Source organism: Leuciscus leuciscus, assembly GCF_965113295.1.
Source record: "Leuciscus leuciscus genome assembly, chromosome: 18".
Classification (NCBI taxonomy): Eukaryota; Metazoa; Chordata; class Actinopteri; order Cypriniformes; family Leuciscidae; genus Leuciscus; species Leuciscus leuciscus.
Genome location: NC_138742.1, coordinates 656896 through 675844, shown reverse-complemented (window position 1 = coordinate 675844; position 18949 = coordinate 656896). Strand labels below are relative to the sequence as shown.

The 18949-nt window shown below is 42.9% G+C and overlaps 2 protein-coding genes and 1 long non-coding RNA gene across 3 annotated transcripts in view; 1 reads left to right on the top strand and 2 right to left on the bottom strand.

Moving 5' to 3' along the window:
• Positions 1 to 465: 465 nt before the first annotated feature.
• Positions 466 to 10848, bottom strand: gp1ba (glycoprotein Ib platelet subunit alpha). The gene is made up of 3 exons (XM_082145863.1): positions 9763 to 10848; positions 5702 to 5977; positions 466 to 2417 (listed from the first exon to the last, which is right to left on the bottom strand). The coding sequence occupies exons 1-3, from the start codon at positions 10025 to 10027 to the stop codon at positions 619 to 621; spliced, it is 2340 nt and encodes a 779-aa protein (XP_082001989.1). The 5' UTR covers positions 10028 to 10848; the 3' UTR covers positions 466 to 618.
• A 2954-nt stretch (positions 10849 to 13802) lies between these two features.
• On the top strand, positions 13803 to 18736 carry LOC309481177. The gene is made up of 2 exons (XR_014199935.1): positions 13803 to 16440; positions 16804 to 18736. It is a non-coding gene; the product is annotated as an uncharacterized lncRNA (long non-coding RNA).
• LOC309481073 (kinesin-like protein KIF1C) overlaps positions 17364 to 18949 on the bottom strand; it is a 52429-nt gene continuing 50843 nt past the window's right edge. The window contains exon 24 of the mRNA XM_082145821.1: positions 17364 to 18949. This exon is cut by the window's right edge and continues 708 nt beyond it. Within this exon, the coding sequence (XP_082001947.1) occupies positions 18827 to 18949 (123 nt within the window). The 3' untranslated portion in view covers positions 17364 to 18826.

The window sequence follows — 18949 nt, the reverse complement described above, 5'->3', positions numbered from 1 at the left end:
ACTATATTATAACATACATTATAACAGAATGCTGAAACTGCATTTTTCTTTCAATAAACAAAAAAATAAATAAATGGAGATTTAAAGGGGGTTCAAATACCAGCTCAAGTGAGATACTAATAACAGGCTAGTTTCTCTGTTTAGTTAACAGTCTTCATTTTTTAACTAGCACTAATAATCTCAGCTATTTTTGTGGAATTTTACATTAAAAAGTCATCAAGCGTGTGAAGCTCCTGGACATGAACTGGAGGAAGTCATCTGGAAAAATGTTTCTATGCTGCAAAACAAAGTTCTTCCTCAGATATTAGTACTGGGAAAAAAGAAAAAAATACAAAGCATTCTTAAATTCAGATACATTTACTGGAGAAGCAACATGACTGAAGATATGAAGTCTTGCTTTCTGTAATAATAACCAAAATTAAGTGAGTTTACAGTTAAAACAAGAACACACATCTAGCAGTAAAATAATGTCTCAACTTTATTTTTCTGTTGCTGCATTAAAACAATATGAATTGTGAAACATTTGGCTTGAAATCAACAGAGTTAACCGACGAAACCAAATTTGTATCCAATGACGGTTCACTCCTGAGCGACAGTGGAGGGCTGGCCAATCAGAGATCAGGACCTCTGATAGGCCACGCCCTCATCCCCCAGTTCCCATTCCCCGACCACCCACTGCATCTCTCGCTGTGTTCCTCTCTCCTGCCTCAGGATCAGGCTATAGCGAGCGGTCGATCCCTCTCCACTCCGCACACACTCTCCCTCTCTCCATCCCTCTCTCCTTCCATCTGCCTCCTCTTCCTCTCTCCATCCCTCTCTCCTTCCATCTGCTTCCTCTTCTCGGCTAATCACCCTGTGCAAGGTCTTCCTGAACACTTCCCCGCTCATCGCCGGCTCCCGCTCCTTATCTCTCGCTCCGCCTGCTACAGAAACCAGCTCTATTTTGGCAGAAGCATCTCTCCCTTTGGTGTCGTGCTTCTGCTCTTCTGGCGGGTTGATGAAGAGGACGCTCCGGAACACGGCTTGAACGTCTCTGAGATGTTTCAGGGGTAGAAAGCTCACGCTCTCGCCTTCATCCTCCCTTCGCTGTGTGTGTTCAGTGTGTCTGTACGCCTGGAGGACGACCCCGTCGCTGCCCGAGTGAGGTAAGCAAGCATGATGCTTGAGCCAGCGGCTGACGGTGAGGTAGTTCCTCAAGAGCCAAACACACAGAAAGCATGACGTGAGAGCCGAGAGCAAACACAACAACACAAAGCCGGCAAATAACCACCAGCACCACGGCAGGATCCGTCCACCCGCCTCACGAGCATCTGCCCAGTGCGGACCGACACTAGTGGGCGGATCTGTTGGGGGAATGATCCGTTCAGTGGTTGGCGGTTCGGTCTGGACCGTGACCGTTGTTCTAGAGGATTCTATGGTACTTTGACCTTGGGATCCGGCAGTAATGGGTCCAGTGGTTGGTGGTTCGGTCTGGACCGTGACCGTTGATCTAGAGGATTCTATGGTACTTTGACCTTGGGATCCGGCAGTAATGGGTCCAGTGGTTGGCGGTTCAGAAGTTGTGGGTTGGTACGGTTCAGTAATCCTGGTGTTTGATTGTGTTGTGTAGGCGAGTGATTCGGTGGTGTCTGGATTGAGAATCTCTGGCCCAGTCGTTGGATTCGAGCTAAAAAGCTCCCACGTGGTCCAGAATTCAGACCTTGTTTTACTCCAGGACTCAGCTCTGACCCAGGACCAAGTGGGGGTCCAGGATTTGGTGGAAGCGGGCAGGAGGGTGATGACGGTGGTGTCGTGTGGAGCATTCGGGGTTTGAGGGCTGGAATTTGGTTTAACTGAGATTATAGTAGAGGTGGGTTTGAAATCCCAGTCTCCGACGGGGTGGAGAGGTGGATCTGGAGGGCAGAAGTCATTCTCCTCCAGTTCAATGATGGGCCGTTGGAATAGGTGAGGCGGTCCAGAACACACAACGCTGTCGGCGGCGGGAACGATGCCGTTCGGTGCTTCATGCATGTATACGTTGTGCTCCTGGTCGTTCAGGTAGCTGTGGAGATAACCTACAGCACAGCTGCAGATCCAGGGATTATAGGACAGGAAAACGTACGGTAACTCGGGTTTAGATGAGAAGAAACTATCGGGCATCAGCGAAACACTGTTATTCTCCAAATCAAATGTCTTCAGGCTTCTGGAAGACACTCGCTCCAGGAGGCGAGCCGGCAGGGCGGGAAGCTTATTCTGAGAGAGATTGATGACCTCCAGACGTGGGAGTTTGCTGAAGGTGGCGTCGTGAAGGGAACGAATCTGGTTGGCATCCAAGAAGATCTCCATCAGGTTGGGAGCGCAGCGGAACACCAGTCCTCCCAAACCAGTTAACCTGTTACCAGACAAACGCAACACGCTCAGGTTCTCCAGCACTGGACCTGAAAGAGACACACAGTTTGAGTTGAGATCTTTTGCAGTTCTTGAGACTCTCTCTGAGACTCCCCTTACGAAAAAGAAGTTTATTCAAGTCTGCTATTAGTATACTTCTTTTAAACTAAAAATAAGAAAGTATACTTTCAGTCTACTTTTTATGTACTTCTCAGAAATATACTTCAAATTCCACTTAAGTATACTTGACTTATACTGAGAGAAAAGTCTAAGTATATTTGGCCTATACTCGTTGATCGAGATATACTTAAAGGTATAATGAAGTATTCTAAGTATTCTTGGCTTGTACTTGTGTTTACTATTTTGATTGACTAGCTTATTAAATACTTTAAAAAAAAAAAACATAATATTACACACTGTCTTATAAACTAACAAGCTTTCGGGTGGAATAGCTTATAGAGTAAATAAAATAAGCATGGAACTGAACCTGATCTTGTACACAGCGATAATAATTCCCTTACAAAAAAGAAGTTTATTCAAGTGTTCTATTAGTATACTTCTTTTCAACTAAAAAGAAGAAAGCATACTTTCAGTCTACATTTTATATACTTCTCAAAAATATACTTTATGTACTTCTCAGAAATATACTTAATAAAAATAAACTTACTTGACTTATACTGAGAGAAAAGTCCAAGAATATTTGGCCTGTACTTGTACTCTATCTTTTGATCGAGATATACTTAAAAGTTTAATTATTCAAAGTATACTTAGCTTGTAATTGTGTTAACTCTTTTGATCGAGTAGCCTATTAAATATACTTTTTTCATATACAGTCTTATGAAACTTACATTGTTTGAAAATATTGATATAAAACCGAAATGTTTCTAATTCTGCGTATCTGAATGCTAGTCCATAGGTAGTGTATAGGAATTTACTTTAATTCAACTTTTTCCCACCATTGACGGAATTTTCCAGCTATAGGCCTACATGTTTCCACTGTAATACAGTAGGGGGCGCTATATGACATCTTCTAGTACAGAATCTCCGGGTCAAAACACTTGAGAAGAAGAAGCTGAAACAAGTGATAGAAGATTGCTCACTCAAATGTAAAATAACGTGATCATCAAACATTAAACAGCTTGTAAATCAAAACTGCTTAATGTTACCAAATGAAATGAAGCTTTGGGGTGTTGGACTCGATCTACACCATCTGTGTTTGATCATCGTTCTGAATCTGATCAAGGCGTAGTCTTTGACAAAAATGTGATTTTCTCATCATTTTAGTTTAAAATGTTGCCTTTATTTATGAAACTTGCCGACATTCAAGTGTTGATAAAAAGGATGCATGAAGCTAATAAAATGTTTTTTTAAATTAAAGTACAGTTAAAAGTATTTTTCCAAGTATAAAAAAATAACATTTGAACATTGTAGGCTAGTATAGGCCTACTGCAAGTGCAATAATTATATATAAATAGTAAACTATAAGTATAATGTTAAGTTCACTTAAAGCTACACTGTGTAATTTTTTAAGTTGATTCTTAGCAAAAAAACACTTAGTTCTTTCAAAAATATATGTGCTCATTAATGTATATTTACTTCTTTCAAGTAATAAAGTATTCTCGTAAGTTTATAATCTGCCATTGAAAGTACATACGGGTGAGGGGTTCGAATGCCGGTCGCCATGTTGCCCCTCCATCTTGAAACTACATTAGCCAAAGAGGGACATACCTGTAAATTCAAGCTTCGCCTTTCGCGCTTTACACTCAGTGACACAGAGACGAATGCGAGGGGGAGATTACTCGCGACTGTCGGCAGATTTGAAAGATTGCTGATGGAGGATCACGCCTGTTCTCGAGGACATGTAACAGAGTCGCCAAGGAAGCGAAAGAGAGAATTAAAACGTCAACGCGACAGGCAAATCAGCAAGACCAAAGTCAATACTGGAGTAACTTTTCCCAGATGGAAAGAGTTCATGAGGAGCAAAGATTTTAAAACGGACGCCGAGGTTGCCTGCTTTCTTCTCGACAGGTAATTCAGCCTATTTGTGTAAATTCGAAGTTTTATAGTTGCTTGTCTAACCATAGCATGGTTGTGCATAACGCCAGAACGACCTCTAGTATAACTTGCGTTACTTTTCCTCACGTCAATTGGTGAAAAAGTATTGTTTACCTTGTAACATAAATCTGTGCTGCGACGGATCACAGGTGATAGTTTTAAAGGCGCAATTGGACGAAGTCGAACTGAAAGCCATGTTAATCTTGGAATAATACGGCCACCGTAGGAGTTAAAACACCCTCGAAATTGAAAGGAACAGAAACTAATATTCACTGGGTAGTCATTTACAATTTCACCGCTAGATGGGGGAAAATATCACACAGTGTAGCTTTAAAGAAAACTTGCAGTATAAAACTACTAAACTAGTAGTTTACTGAGAGCATACTTCAAAGTTGCTAAAAGTATTAAAATAGTGAACTACTAGTATACCCATGAGTTCACTTGCAGTACAAATGAAACATTTACATTTATGCATTTGGCAGACGCTTTTATCCAAAGTGACTTACATTGCGTTATCCTATACATTTATACATAGGTATGTGCAATCCCCTGGGATCGAACCCACAACCTTGCATTGTTAACGCAATGCTCTTACCACTGAGCTACAGGAAAACGTAATTATGAACTAGTTGTGCACTTAAAGTTTACTACTGTTACACTTATAGTACACTTAAACATATACTTTTATATACTAAAAGTGGGACAATTTAGTTCCAAGCGGTATTAAAATAGTACACTTATACGTTTACTGCTAGTACATATGACAGTACTTACATTATGTAGTACTTACTACATAATGTATACTTAAAAATATACTTGAACATTACTTAAGTATGCTTCATAAAATTTACTTTAAGTATACTTCTTTTTCGTAAGACTCTCTCTGAGACTCTCTCTGAGACTCTCTCCGAGACTCTCTCCGAGACGCTTAAGACTCTTTCTCTTGAGACTCTCTCTGAGACTCTTAAGACTCTTTCTCTTGAGACTCTCTGAGACTCTTAAGACTCTTTCTCTTGAGACTCTCTCTGAGACTCTTAAGACTCTCTCTGAGACTCTCTCTGAGACTCTTAAGACTCTCTCTGAGACTCTCTCTGAGACTCTTTCTCTTGAGACTCTCTCTGAGACTCTTAAGACTCTCTCTGAGACTCTCTCTGAGACTCTTAAGACTCTTTCTCTTGAGACTCTCTCTGAGACTCTTAAGACTCTTTCTCTTGAGACTCTCTCTGAGACTCTTAAGACTCTCTCTGAGACTCTCTGAGACTGCAGTGCTTGGGTGTACCTGGCGGCTCCAGCGTGGTGATGAGATTGTGGCTGAGGTCCAGCTCGTGCAGCTGCGTGAATCCAGAATACGAGGACCAGGACAGAGAACTGAAGTGGTTTCCAGTGAGAACCAGAACCTGCGTGTCGGGCTTGATCCCGTCAGGAACAGTGGTCAGGCTCTGGTTCACGCAGCTCACGCGGGTCCGGTGGTCCTGGTTCTTGTCCACCGGACAGCTGACGCTCGTGACGACGCAGCACTGCATCATGAGGAAGACGAAGCGTCGCATTATGACAACTGGAAGAAAACAAGGCCGTTTTAAGCACAGCTGTGCCAACATATAATACAGTCTCACAAAACAAAAGAAAATAAAGACGCTATTTGTTCAGTGACATTATTTTCTCCCCAAACTCTCATTAATGTAACATTTGTCATCTTTATTTTATTTTTATGTGAAGTACACTACTGTTCAAATGTTTGGGGTCAGTAAGAAATAAACATTTCGGTAGCACTTTATTTTGATATATTATATAGTCCACTTTAGACATTCTACTAACTATAAGTAACTCTGCAGCTACATGTCAACTAGCAGCCATTAGAGGATCAGTAGACTGTCTGCTTAATATCTGATAACACTTTATTCTGATGCTCCCCAACAGACATTTGTAAGAATTGAGAAATTAGGAGATGCCGGACAGTCTGGTTGAAGAGCGACCAGACCCTGAGAGGACAAAAGGACATCTCTGGAAATGAACATTTTAACTCCCCCTCGTGCACTATCAAGAGGAAAGTCTCACCCCCGAGTCATCCTAATCTACATCTCTTTCCCTCACCCCTCATGCTGAGATCACCAAAAACTCACCCAAGAATATATGGTTTAATGTGAATGATTAACATTGAGGATTATACATATTTAGTATCATTTGAAATGTCTCAGTGCGACTGGTACAAATGTCTCATTCCCAAATAAGTCAAACAAAAGGTAATAAGGTTTTTAAGAGTTTAGGGATAACTGGCACACAGAGGAAGGTGGTCTCCTGGCAAATGATCTCCTAGAATTTCTCAATTCTTACACATTCTACTGACTATAAGTAACTTGGCAACTACAAGTCAACTTATTCTACTAACCCGAACCCTGACCTAACAGTCTACTAATACTCTCATGACAGTTAGTTGACATGTGGTTGCAAAGTTACATATAGTCAGTTGAATGTCTAAAGTGGACTATTGAAATAAAGTGGAACCAAACATTTCTATTAATCAAGGGTGTATTATGAATTAAAAGTGACAGTAAAGACGCTTATTAAAGATTCTAAAATAAATGCGGCTCTTTTGAACTTTCTATTCATCAAATAATCCTGAAATATATATGACAAACATATGAACTGTTTTCAACACTGATAATAATCATAAATATTTCTTGATCATCAAATCATCATATTAGAATGATTTGTGAAGGATCATGTGACACTGAAGACTGGAGTAATGATGCTGAACATTCAGCTTTGATCACAGGAATAAATTACACTTTACTATATATTCATATATATAATGCGCCAAAGCTATGGAATACATTACCTGCGTCTATCAGGGACGCTGATTCTGTGGATTGTTTTAAGAGACTTCTTAAGACACATCTTTTTAGTCAAGCTTTTAATTTATAAATTGTGTATTTATGATACTGATTTTTTACTGCAAAGTTTGTTTGATTGTTTGATTATTTTGTTATGTATGAGTATGTGAAAGGCGCATTATAAATAAAATGTATTATTATTATTATTATTCACATAGAAAACAGATGATTTACATTGTAATAATATTTCACTGTTTTTACTGTATTTCTGATCAAATGAACGCAGTCTTGGTGAGCAGAAGAGACTCGTCAAAATTATCCAAACTTTTGAATCATAGTGTACATCCACATCCACCATCACCTCCTGCAACCCCTCTCCTCCCCCCTTCTGCCATCCAACCTGAGCTTAAGGTCTGTGTGGAGGACGTGAGCCGAGTCTTCAAAAAACAGAAGACTAGGAAAGCTTCAGGCCCAGACGGCATCTCATCTGCTTGTCTAAAAGCCTGCGCTGACCAACTGGCCCCAGTCTTCACGCAGATCTTCAACAGATCATTGGAGCAGTGTGAAGTTCCCTGCTGCTTCAAACGCTCCACTATCATTCCGGTTCCCAAAAAACCTAAAATCACTGGACTTAATGACTACAGACCTGTCGCTCTCACATCTGTGGTCATGAAGTCGTTTGAAAGACTGGTGTTGGCCTATCTGAAGGACATCACTGGACCCCTTCTGGATCCCTTTCAGTTTGCTTACAGAGCAAACAGGTCTGTGGATGATGCAGTCAACATGGGACTGCACTATATCCTGCAACATCTTGACAGACCTGGGACTTATGCACGGATCTTATTTGTGGACTTCAGTTCGGCCTTCAATACCATCATCCCTGATCTTCTCACAGCCAAACTGACTCAGCTCTCCATGCCATCCTCAATCTGTCAGTGGATCTCCAGCTTCCTGACGGACCGGCAGCAGCGAGTGAGACTGGGGAAGCTCACATCCAGGACCCTCACCATCAGCACTGGCGCCCCCCAAGGGTGCGTTCTCTCCCCACTGCTCTTCTCCCTGTACACTAATGACTGCACTTCTAAAGACCCCTCTGTCAAGCTCCTGAAATTTGCAGACGACACCACCGTCATCGGTCTCATCCAAAATGGTGACGAGTCTGCTTACAGACTGGGGGTTGAACAGCTGGCTGTCTGGTGCAGCTATAACAACCTTGAGCTGAACACGCTCAAAACAGTGGAGATGATTGTGGATTTCAGGAGAAAATCCCCAGCACTCCCCCCTCTCACCATCATGAACAGCACTGTGGAAGCAGTGGAGTCATTCAGGTTCCTGGGCTCTACCATCTCTCAGGACCTGAAGTGGGCAAATCACATTGACTCCATTGTGAAAAAGGCCCAGCAGAGACTGTACTTCCTTCGCCAGCTGAAGAAGTTCAATCTGCCACAGGAGCTGCTGATCCAGTTCTACTCAGCTGTCATTGAGTCTGTTTTAAGCACTTCCATCACTGTCTGGTTTGGTTCAGCTACCAAATCGGACATCAGGAGACTACAACGGACAGTCCGGACAGCAGAGAGGATTATTGGTGCCCCCCTGCCAACCCTCCAGGACCTGTACTCTTCCAGAGTGAGGAAGAGAGCAGGTAAAATCATCACAGACTCCACTCACCCTGGACACCCCCTGTTTGAACTGTTACCGTCAGGACGGCGACACAGATCACTGGCCACAAGAACATCCAGGCACAGGAACAGTTTCTTTCCACAGGCCATTTCCCTTCTGAACACTTAACATGCCCCCCAATGCATATGCCTGTAAGTGCAATACTCCCACTGTCTAGTGCAATATTCTCTAAGTCAGGTGATATTTATATTTATATTATTCATACTACTCAAAATACTGTAAATATGTTCATAATCTGTAACATGCACTAGACTCCCACTGTCTAGTGTAATATTCTCTAACTCAGGTGATATTTATATTTATATTATTCATACTTCTCAAAATACTGTAAATATGTTCATAATCTGTAAATGTTTATTCAGACTAAACCCAACTGTGACCCCTTTTTTTTACTTTTTATACTATTTTATTTTATTTTTTTATATATTTTATTCTTAGAATTTGTATTACTATGTTTCTTGTTGTATTTGTATTTGTATATGTGCACTGGAAGCTTCAGTACCAAGAAAAATTCCTTGTGGGTGCAAGCACACTTGGCAATAAAGCTCTTTCTGATTCTGATTCTGATTCTGACATTAGTGAAGTAAACTTTTAAACACATATCATGACAGGAGGATTTTCTTTCCCACAGAATGAGAATTAGTACTTGAATGTTCTTGAGAATAATGTCAATAAATAGGCTTCATGTATTTTATGCAAAATACAACTGACATCTTTGTGAGATACTCAAATATAAGTGCATAACAGTACCATTGTTTACTCTCACTATTGCACCACACAAATTGAGAATAAATAATAATAAGAGAATAAATGATGCATGTGTCAGTACCTCTGAGCGCTGGCGTCCGTGTGAAGCTTCCTCTCGTCTCATGGAGAGCGTTATATCCTCTGCTGGATTCAGCTCTATCTCTCTTCCTCAGCGACAGACACAAACCACAAGCCTCTCTATATATCAGCACTTTTGCACACAATGAGTTTTTCACATCAACCCCTGGTCTTTTAGTTTTGCTTGTGTACAAAAACTGTAACATCTGAAATCTAAAGCTATTGGAAAATGCATCAGAAAATATGAGCACTGCCCACGGGAAACTCATTGCAGAATGATGTAGACGCTCGTTCAGTGTTGATGTCAGTGCGGTCTTGGATATTGCTTCATATTTTGTAGTGTTTTAAGCTGGATTGCACATAAAAAACACCAGTTTTCAACCAACAGCAATAATGATAAAACTTCTGGTGTGAACAGATGTGCCACTCTGTGATTGGATCCTTGGTTAATGAACATAAACTTAAATTCAGAAACGATCAGATGCTAAGACGACTGCAGGACACCTCACCGCCACCACCACGGAGAATCCATTCGTACATGTGAGATGGCCTTATAGGGTTAGTTCACCCAAAGATGAAAACTCTGTCAGTAATTACTCGCCCTCATGTTGTTCCAACCCCGTCAGACTCTCGTTCATCTTTAAAACTAACATAAACTGCAAAACATCCACTTCAGAGTCTTGAGATTTTGATGATGACTTTATTACAAAGTCGAGTCTGTCTGCAGAGCAACTTAAAACTTAAAACCTTAAATACAGATTTCCATATAATCCAGTCAAGGTGGAGTCAATGCATTTCCTATACACTGGTATTGTGCATCTTAAACTACACCAAGTTTACCAGAGGTTTTCTCATATGAAAGCAGCACAAAGATAGCCTGGAAATCCAGGCCTAAATCTGAAAGATTAATGGTCTGGCGTCGACTAATGAAGCTCGGCCAGCTCGAGGGGCGGCTCCAAGCATGCATTTGAAAATCTCCCTGCACGCAATTGGATAACACTACGACCAATCACAACAAGTTATCGCTTAGCTACCAGCGGAGCTAACTGGTAGATTAGACTCTTACCGTAGCCGGTCGGCAAAACAGCAAATACGCCGTCTTCTGTTCCTCTTTTAGATAAAAAGGCAGTTTCTCAATATGCGTTCTTGTCTGTACTTGTGTTCTTGTGGACTTGTGAAACGTCATCAGTCGCTGCCCAAGTACTGTCCCAATACACAAGTTTGCATTTTGGCAAGAACGGTTAAAAATCCCGGAAGTGTTCTTGACACGCCCATTTTACCGAGGATGTAACTTGTGTGAACCAGAGCCCGTCTACGGAGAGCCTTGGCACTTCCTATTAAGTCCTATTGTACAGAATTGTGGATGTAGTTCCACCAGAGTTCCACTGGGGGTGATCGCGGGCGAGTGCAGACTGAATGGGAGTCTATGGAGCTAGACGGCTAAATTTGTCTCTTTCACCCGATTGCCACTGAGAAATCTCAGATTTGATTGTAGGTTTTGCAAGTTCAACATGGGTTATAGGTCGAAAGTTGAATGAACGAGTGCTTATGTCCTTTCGATTTCTTACAGGTTGAGTTGTTGTTGCCCATAACACGCTAGCATTCTGCTAATGAACGCTGATTGGTCAGTGAAGGACTGATTACGATCAGAGATACCGCTTGATGGTCTTTTAAAACAACAAAACAAAAACTCTTCCAGCATGTGTATTTCCCAGTGTCGGCTGTGTTGTGTGTTTACCTGTGTCAGCTGTGTTGTGTGTTTACCTGTGTCAGCTGTGTTGTGTTTACCTGTGTCGGCTGTGTTTACCTGTGTCGGCTGTGTTGTGTGTTTACCTGTGTCAGCTGTGTTGTGTTTACCTGTGTCAGCTGTGTTGTGTGTTTACCTGTGTCAGCTGTGTTGTGTGTTTACCTGTGTCAGCTGTGTTGTGTTGACCTGTGTCAGCTGTGTTGTGTTTACCTGTGTCAGCTGTGTTGTGTGTCGGCTGTGTTGTGTTTACCTGTGTCAGCTGTGTTGTGTAGTTACCTGTGTCAGCTGTGTTGTGTTTACCTGTGTCAGCTGTGTTGTGTTTACCTGTGTCGGCTGTGTTTACCTGTGTCGGCTGTGTTGTGTGTTTACCTGTGTCAGCTGTGTTGTGTTTACCTGTGTCAGCTGTGTTGTGTGTTTACCTGTGTCAGCTGTGTTGTGTGTTTACCTGTGTCAGCTGTGTTGTGTTGACCTGTGTCAGCTGTGTTGTGTTTACCTGTGTCAGCTGTGTTGTGTGTCGGCTGTGTTGTGTGTTTACCTGTGTCAGCTGTGTTGTGTTGACCTGTGTCAGCTGTGTTGTGTGTCGGCTGTGTTGTGTGTTTACCTGTGTCAGCTGTGTTGTGTAGTTACCTGTGTCGTCTGTGTTGTGTGTCGGCTGTGTTGTGTGTTTACCTGTGTCGGTTGTGTTGTGTGTTTACCTGTGTCAGCTGTGTTGTGTGTCGGCTGTGTTGTGTGTTTACCTGTGTCAGCTGTGTTGTGTAGTTACCTGTGTCAGCTGTGTTGTGTGTTTACCTGTGTCAGCTGTGTTGTGTATTTACCTGTGTCAGCTGTGTTGTGTGTTTACCTGTGTCAGCTGTGTTGTGTGTTTACCTGTGTCGGCTGTGTTGTGTGTTTACCTGTGTCAGCTGTGTTGTGTGTCGGCTGTGTTGTGTGTTGACCTGTGTCAGCTGTGTTGTGTGTCGGCTGTGTTGTGTGTTTACCTGTGTCAGCTGTGTTGTGTGTCGGCTGTGTTGTGTGTTGACCTGTGTCAGCTGTGTTGTGTGTCGGCTGTGTTGTGTGTTTACCTGTGTCAGCTGTGTTGTGTAGTTACCTGTGTCGGCTGTGTTGTGTGTCGGCTGTGTTGTGTGTTTACCTGTGTCGGCTGTGTTGTGTGTTTACCTGTGTCAGCTGTGTTGTGTGTCGGCTGTGTTGTGTGTTTACCTGTGTCAGCTGTGTTGTTTGTTTACCTGTGTCAGCTGTGTTGTGTATTTACCTGTGTCAGCTGTGTTGTGTGTTTACCTGTGTCAGCGGTGTTGTGTGTTTACCTGTGTCGGCTGTGTTGTGTTTACCTGTGTCGGCTGTGTTGTGTGTTTACCTGTGTCGGCTGTGTTGTGTGTTTACCTGTGTCAGCTGTGTTGTGTTTACCTGTGTCAGCTGTGTTGTGTTTACCTGTGTCGGCTGTGTTTACCTGTGTCGGCTGTGTTGTGTGTTTACCTGTGTCAGCTGTGTTGTGTTTACCTGTGTCAGCTGTGTTGTGTGTTTACCTGTGTCAGCTGTGTTGTGTGTTTACCTGTGTCAGCTGTGTTGTGTTGACCTGTGTCAGCTGTGTTGTGTTTACCTGTGTCAGCTGTGTTGTGTGTCGGCTGTGTTGTGTGTTTACCTGTGTCAGCTGTGTTGTGTTGACCTGTGTCAGCTGTGTTGTGTGTCGGCTGTGTTGTGTGTTTACCTGTGTCAGCTGAGTTGTGTAGTTACCTGTGTCGTCTGTGTTGTGTGTCGGCTGTGTTGTGTGTTTACCTGTGTCGGTTGTGTTGTGTGTTTACCTGTGTCAGCTGTGTTGTGTGTCGGCTGTGTTGTGTGTTTACCTGTGTCAGCTGTGTTGTGTAGTTACCTGTGTCAGCTGTGTTGTGTGTTTACCTGTGTCAGCTGTGTTGTGTATTTACCTGTGTCGGCTGTGTTGTGTGTTTACCTGTGTCAGCTGTGTTGTGTGTCGGCTGTGTTGTGTGTTGACCTGTGTCAGCTGTGTTGTGTGTCGGCTGTGTTGTGTGTTTACCTGTGTCAGCTGTGTTGTGTGTCGGCTGTGTTGTGTGTTGACCTGTGTCAGCTGTGTTGTGTGTCGGCTGTGTTGTGTGTTTACCTGTGTCAGCTGTGTTGTGTAGTTACCTGTGTCGGCTGTGTTGTGTGTCGGCTGTGTTGTGTGTTTACCTGTGTCGGCTGTGTTGTGTGTTTACCTGTGTCAGCTGTGTTGTGTGTCGGCTGTGTTGTGTGTTTACCTGTGTCAGCTGTGTTGTGTAGTTACCTGTGTCAGCTGTGTTGTTTGTTTACCTGTGTCAGCTGTGTTGTGTATTTACCTGTGTCAGCTGTGTTGTGTGTTTACCTGTGTCAGCGGTGTTGTGTGTTTACCTGTGTCGGCTGTGTTGTGTTTACCTGTGTCGGCTGTGTTGTGTGTTTACCTGTGTCAGCTGTGTTGTGTGTTTACCTGTGTCAGCTGTGTTGTGTTTACCTGTGTCAGCTGTGTTGTGTGTTTACCTGTGTCAGCTGTGTTGTCGACGCCTCGAGAGAAAAGAAAGTGCAGAGTGCGAAAGCACCAAAGTAACTGAAGGATTGCCGTAAAGCAGTATCTCTGGTCGTACGATGTGTGTGACGTCATTGACACTTTAAAAGACTTTTTAAAGCAAATAAGTGACTCTAAAAAATTTAACACCCAGCAATGTGTAATTTCTTTGCATCTCCATTCGAATACAGCATTCAAATTAATAGACAAAAAATGATATCCTGAGAAAAGTGGATTTTGAGAGGTATAGCTCCATAGACCTCCATTCATTCTGCACTCGTCCTGTGAGCGCCGCCGCATGGACAGAGACGTGTTACTGCAGCCAGTCCAGAAACCGGAAGTAACCAGAGAGTGCCAATTCTCTTCCTATTAGACATTCTCTGTGTGAACTTGACAGCAGAAATATCCCAGCATTCATTTCGGCATTCGAGGAAGGAGAGGCAGGTCAATACAGTAAGTCGTTTTTCTACAATTTCGTACGCTATTTCATCACTAAATTCACTTCTGAGAACATTTGATGCGAGAAATCAGCTGTGTGGATTTAAAATATTGGCATTTTTACGAAAATCTATGGCGAATCGAAAATGTGCTCAAACGATTTCGGAAGTGAGAATCTCCATAAGCGTTGCTTTATTGTTATGAATATACATTAGATTGTAGTGTACAGTTGTAGAGTAATCCCTTGAGCTGAGGGTAGGCTTGGGCGATAAAGCCTGGCTGTTATAGTCAATAATTCTCGTTATGTTTGGGTACTGCAGACGGCGTCTGTGCGGGGGTATTATTGCGCAATACCAGCAAGAACACATCGTCTCAAACTGTCAGCAGCGTTCTGTGTGCTCGTCACCTTGTGAGTTCATTCCTCCAAGAACAACTAGCAAGAGCGTTCTCCCCAAGAACACAAGTCCATTCTTTGCATTCTTAGTTTTGAGAAACACCCAAAGTCTAAATCTTTCATTGTAGCGGCCAAAGCCGTTTCAAACAAATGGTGTTCATCCATCTTGCAATGTTTACTAATGACTTCGACGTCACAGCGCTGTCGTCATCTCGCCTCTGGCCCGCCTATATCAGATAACCCGATGTGATTGGTGCAGCTCAGATCGAGGGGCATATTTAATGAGCATCATTACTCGACACCAAAGTAACTCGCTGAGCAAACTCAACTTGTGCTCTCGCCAGAACTCTGGATTACCAGGGTAGCACAAAGACTCTTCAGATCATCAAATATGAGCCTTAGATCATCCATGATTGAGCACAAGATCATCACATGCTTCTCTCTATGGTCACTTATATGTGAACACACACACACACACACACACACACACACACACAGTTGGCTAGATCTAATGGCAGAGTGAGAAGCACAGTAGAATAAAATGGCTAGATTATCCTTAAATCATTTATATTCTGATTAATAAAGTTATTGAACATTAAGTCAGCAGTTCACGGGACAGATGAGCGAAGGACGATGACTTAAGCGTTCCTAATCTGTTCTATCCGATGCCTTTCAGTGCGTATGGAAGAGGTACAGACTACAAACACACCAGAAGCAATGTTGTTTTTACACATTTTCCTTTAATGATATTTTGCAGTTTTTAAACAGACATTTTTAAAACTCAAAAAAATAACTCAACATCCAGAAAGAAAGAGCAGAAGAAGAGCAGAAGAAGAAGAGCAGAAGAAGAAGAGCAGAAGAAGAAGAGCAGAAGAAGAGGCAGCTCGTGTCCAGTGACACACGCGAGGTTCATCAAGTCGGAAGCAGAATGTCAACCTCAAAAAACAAAACACACAAGTGAAGAACGCATGTGTGTTTGTACACACATGTTAACCGATTAAATCATAATCAAACCAAAGAAGGCATGATGAAACTAAACAAGCATCATTTTATGGCAGTAAACAGGCAGCGAGTGTAAATAAGAGACATCATCATCATCAAAACACACACGACACAATCAGAAGATTGTCCTGAAGGGTTAAAGGTGATGTCATGTCTAAAGGTAATCTGGCATAACCCCGCCCACCTGTGACATCACTGAACTCCAGAACAGTCCCGCGTGGCTGGTTTGCTCTGACGGGATACAGTGGGGAATCTCTATTGGGAATCTAAAGTGGATGTATCCAGTGGGAATCTCCAGTGGGAATCTGCAATGACAATCCCACAGTGGTAATCTCCAGTAACACTCTCCATTGTGAATATCTATAGGGAATCTAAAGTGGGAATCTAAAGTGGATATATCCAGTGGAAATCTCAAGTGGGAATCTCTATCGGGAATCTACAGTGGGAATCTTTATCGGGAATCTCAAGTGGGAATCTCTATCGGGAATCTACAGTGGGAATCTTTATCGGGAATCTCAAGTGGGAATGTCAAACGGGAATCTACAGTGGGAATCTTCAATGACAATCCCACAGTGTAATCTCCAGTAACACTCTCCAGTGGGAATCTCCAGTGGGAATCTCTAATGGGAATCTCCAGTAACACTCTTCAGTGAGAATCTCCAGTGGGAATCTCTATTGGGAATCTCCAGTGGGAATCTCTATTGGGAATCTAAAGTGGGAATCTAAAGTGGATATATCCAGTGGAAATCTCAAGTGGGAATCTTTATCGGGAATCTCAAGTGGGAATCTCTATCGGGAATCTACAGTGGGAATCTTTATCGGGAATCTCAAGTGGGAATCTCTATCGGGAATCTACAGTGGGAATCTTTATCGGGAATCTCAAGTGGGAATCTCTAACGGGAATCTACAGTGGGACTCTTCAATAACAATCCCACAGTGTAATCTCCAGTAACACTCTCCAGTGAGAATCTCCAGTGGGAATCTCTATTGGGAATCTCCAGTGGGAATCTCCAGTAACACTCTCCAGTGAGAATCTCCAGTGGGAATCTTTATTGGGAATCTCCAGTAACACTCTTCAGTGAGAATCTCCAGTGGGAATCTCTATTGGGAATCTCTATTGGGAATCTCCAGTGGGAATCTCGATTGGGAATCTCGAGTGAGAATCTCTATTGGGAATCTCCAGTGGGAATCTCCAGTAACACTCTCCAGTGGGAATCTCTATTGGGAGTCTCCAATGGGAATCTCCAGTAACACTCTCCAGTGAGAATCTCCAGTGGGAATCTCTATTGGAAATCTCCAGTGGGAATCTCTATTGGGGATCTTCAATGACAATCCCACAGTGGTAATCTCCAGTAACACTCTCCAGTGGGAATCTCCACTGCAGCGTCACATAAGTGGGACTGTTCCAAATCTGCCACTCAAAATAGCGTCAAACCGGATTAAGCAACAGTCTGTGGCCCGAAGGCACAGGAATCATATTCCAAATATTAAAAAATATATATATTTCTGCCATCGATTGAGTTTCTTTTCTTTTCTTTATTTATTTACCCAGGAAGGTCCCGTTGAGATACAATATCTCTTCAACCAGGGAGTTTAAAACATCCGTCATCAGCATGATCACTCGCAACTTTAAAAATCCTGTAAAAACAAACTCTAAAACTCACACGACTTGCTTTTCACTCCACATGTCCATTTCAGTGACCTTTGAACTCTAAACATCCCTTTCATCATCATCATCATCATCATCATCATCAGTGATTGACAGCTGTCAGCCATGAGTGTAAACTCCTTCCAGCCCTACACACTATAGCCTTCCTCACTGCTGCTCATCTCACTTCTCTCCGCTAGTCTGAACCGTCTCAGGGAATCAGCTCGTTAGGCTGGTTCGTCTCCCAGACGTTTGTTCTTCAGTTAAGTCGTTTCTGGTTTAATGTTCATTATTTGAGCTGTACGCGTCTAAATGCGGTGGACCTAAAGCTGCAGACAGACGAGTGTGATGCGACGAAGCCGTGTGCTGTTTAACAGTTATCATCTGGCTCAGTTAGTCCACTAGAGATGGTAAGTTTGGCTTAAAAAATTTAATTGAAAAACTGAAGAAGAAGAAAACAGAAAAACTGTAGTGTGAGTTAAAGTGATGCAAGCTGGTGTTGAACAGCATATATATGAACACATCCTTCAGGTGTTTGAGCTGTTCTGGTGTCAATCATTAACAAGAACCGATCACACACACACACACACACACACACACACACACACACACACACACACACTCTCATGGCCTTTCGGTCAGTGATCTCTGAGGTTATTAAGGCACATTGAGGCTGAACATACAAACGCCCACAACTAGTGCAAATCTGATGCACAACCAATCCTGGGCAGGGTCATTTCTGAGAGGTACGTGATGCTGAACACAGGCTGAGTGGTGACGTGTGCGTTAGCAGAGTTTGTGCTAGCTAGTCTCGGACCGCGCACACATGCGTATTGCACTTAAAAACCATGAGAGCCTTCCAAAAATCACACGCTCTAATCTGATTGGATGAGCAACAGTCAGTGTGCACAAAACTCAAGATGACACGATGAACGATAACCATAGCGATATATATTAGCAGCTCCACCAGCTGACGAACACTGTATCGCTATAGTTAACGCTCCGGCTGCGACACTGGCTGCGTTTACATGCACAACCTGTGTTTCAGTCGGACTGAATTGAAGTGTTCACATGTTCTCTCCATCGGATTAGAAAAGGAATAAACCTCTTTCAATCCGATCGAAATGTCATTGGGAGTCAATCCGACGACTAACAGATTCTTTGTTTGCATGTAAACGCAGCCAGTGACGCTCTCTTCCTGTCCCGAAGTGGGCGGGTCTAGCCCAGAATAAACTCTTTCTACTGATAGTCTATGTGTGTTAACTAACTTACTAACCCATCAAAACAACACGGCTAGTGTTTCCTGACATCGTCAGACGGGCGTTTCTCTGCTCTTCAGGTCCGGGGCGCTGTACTGGCGTCTCATGCGCGGCGGGGTGACGTAGCCTTGCGCTTTTTGGTGTTTGCCGTGCGGTTGATCGGTGAGCGTGTGCGG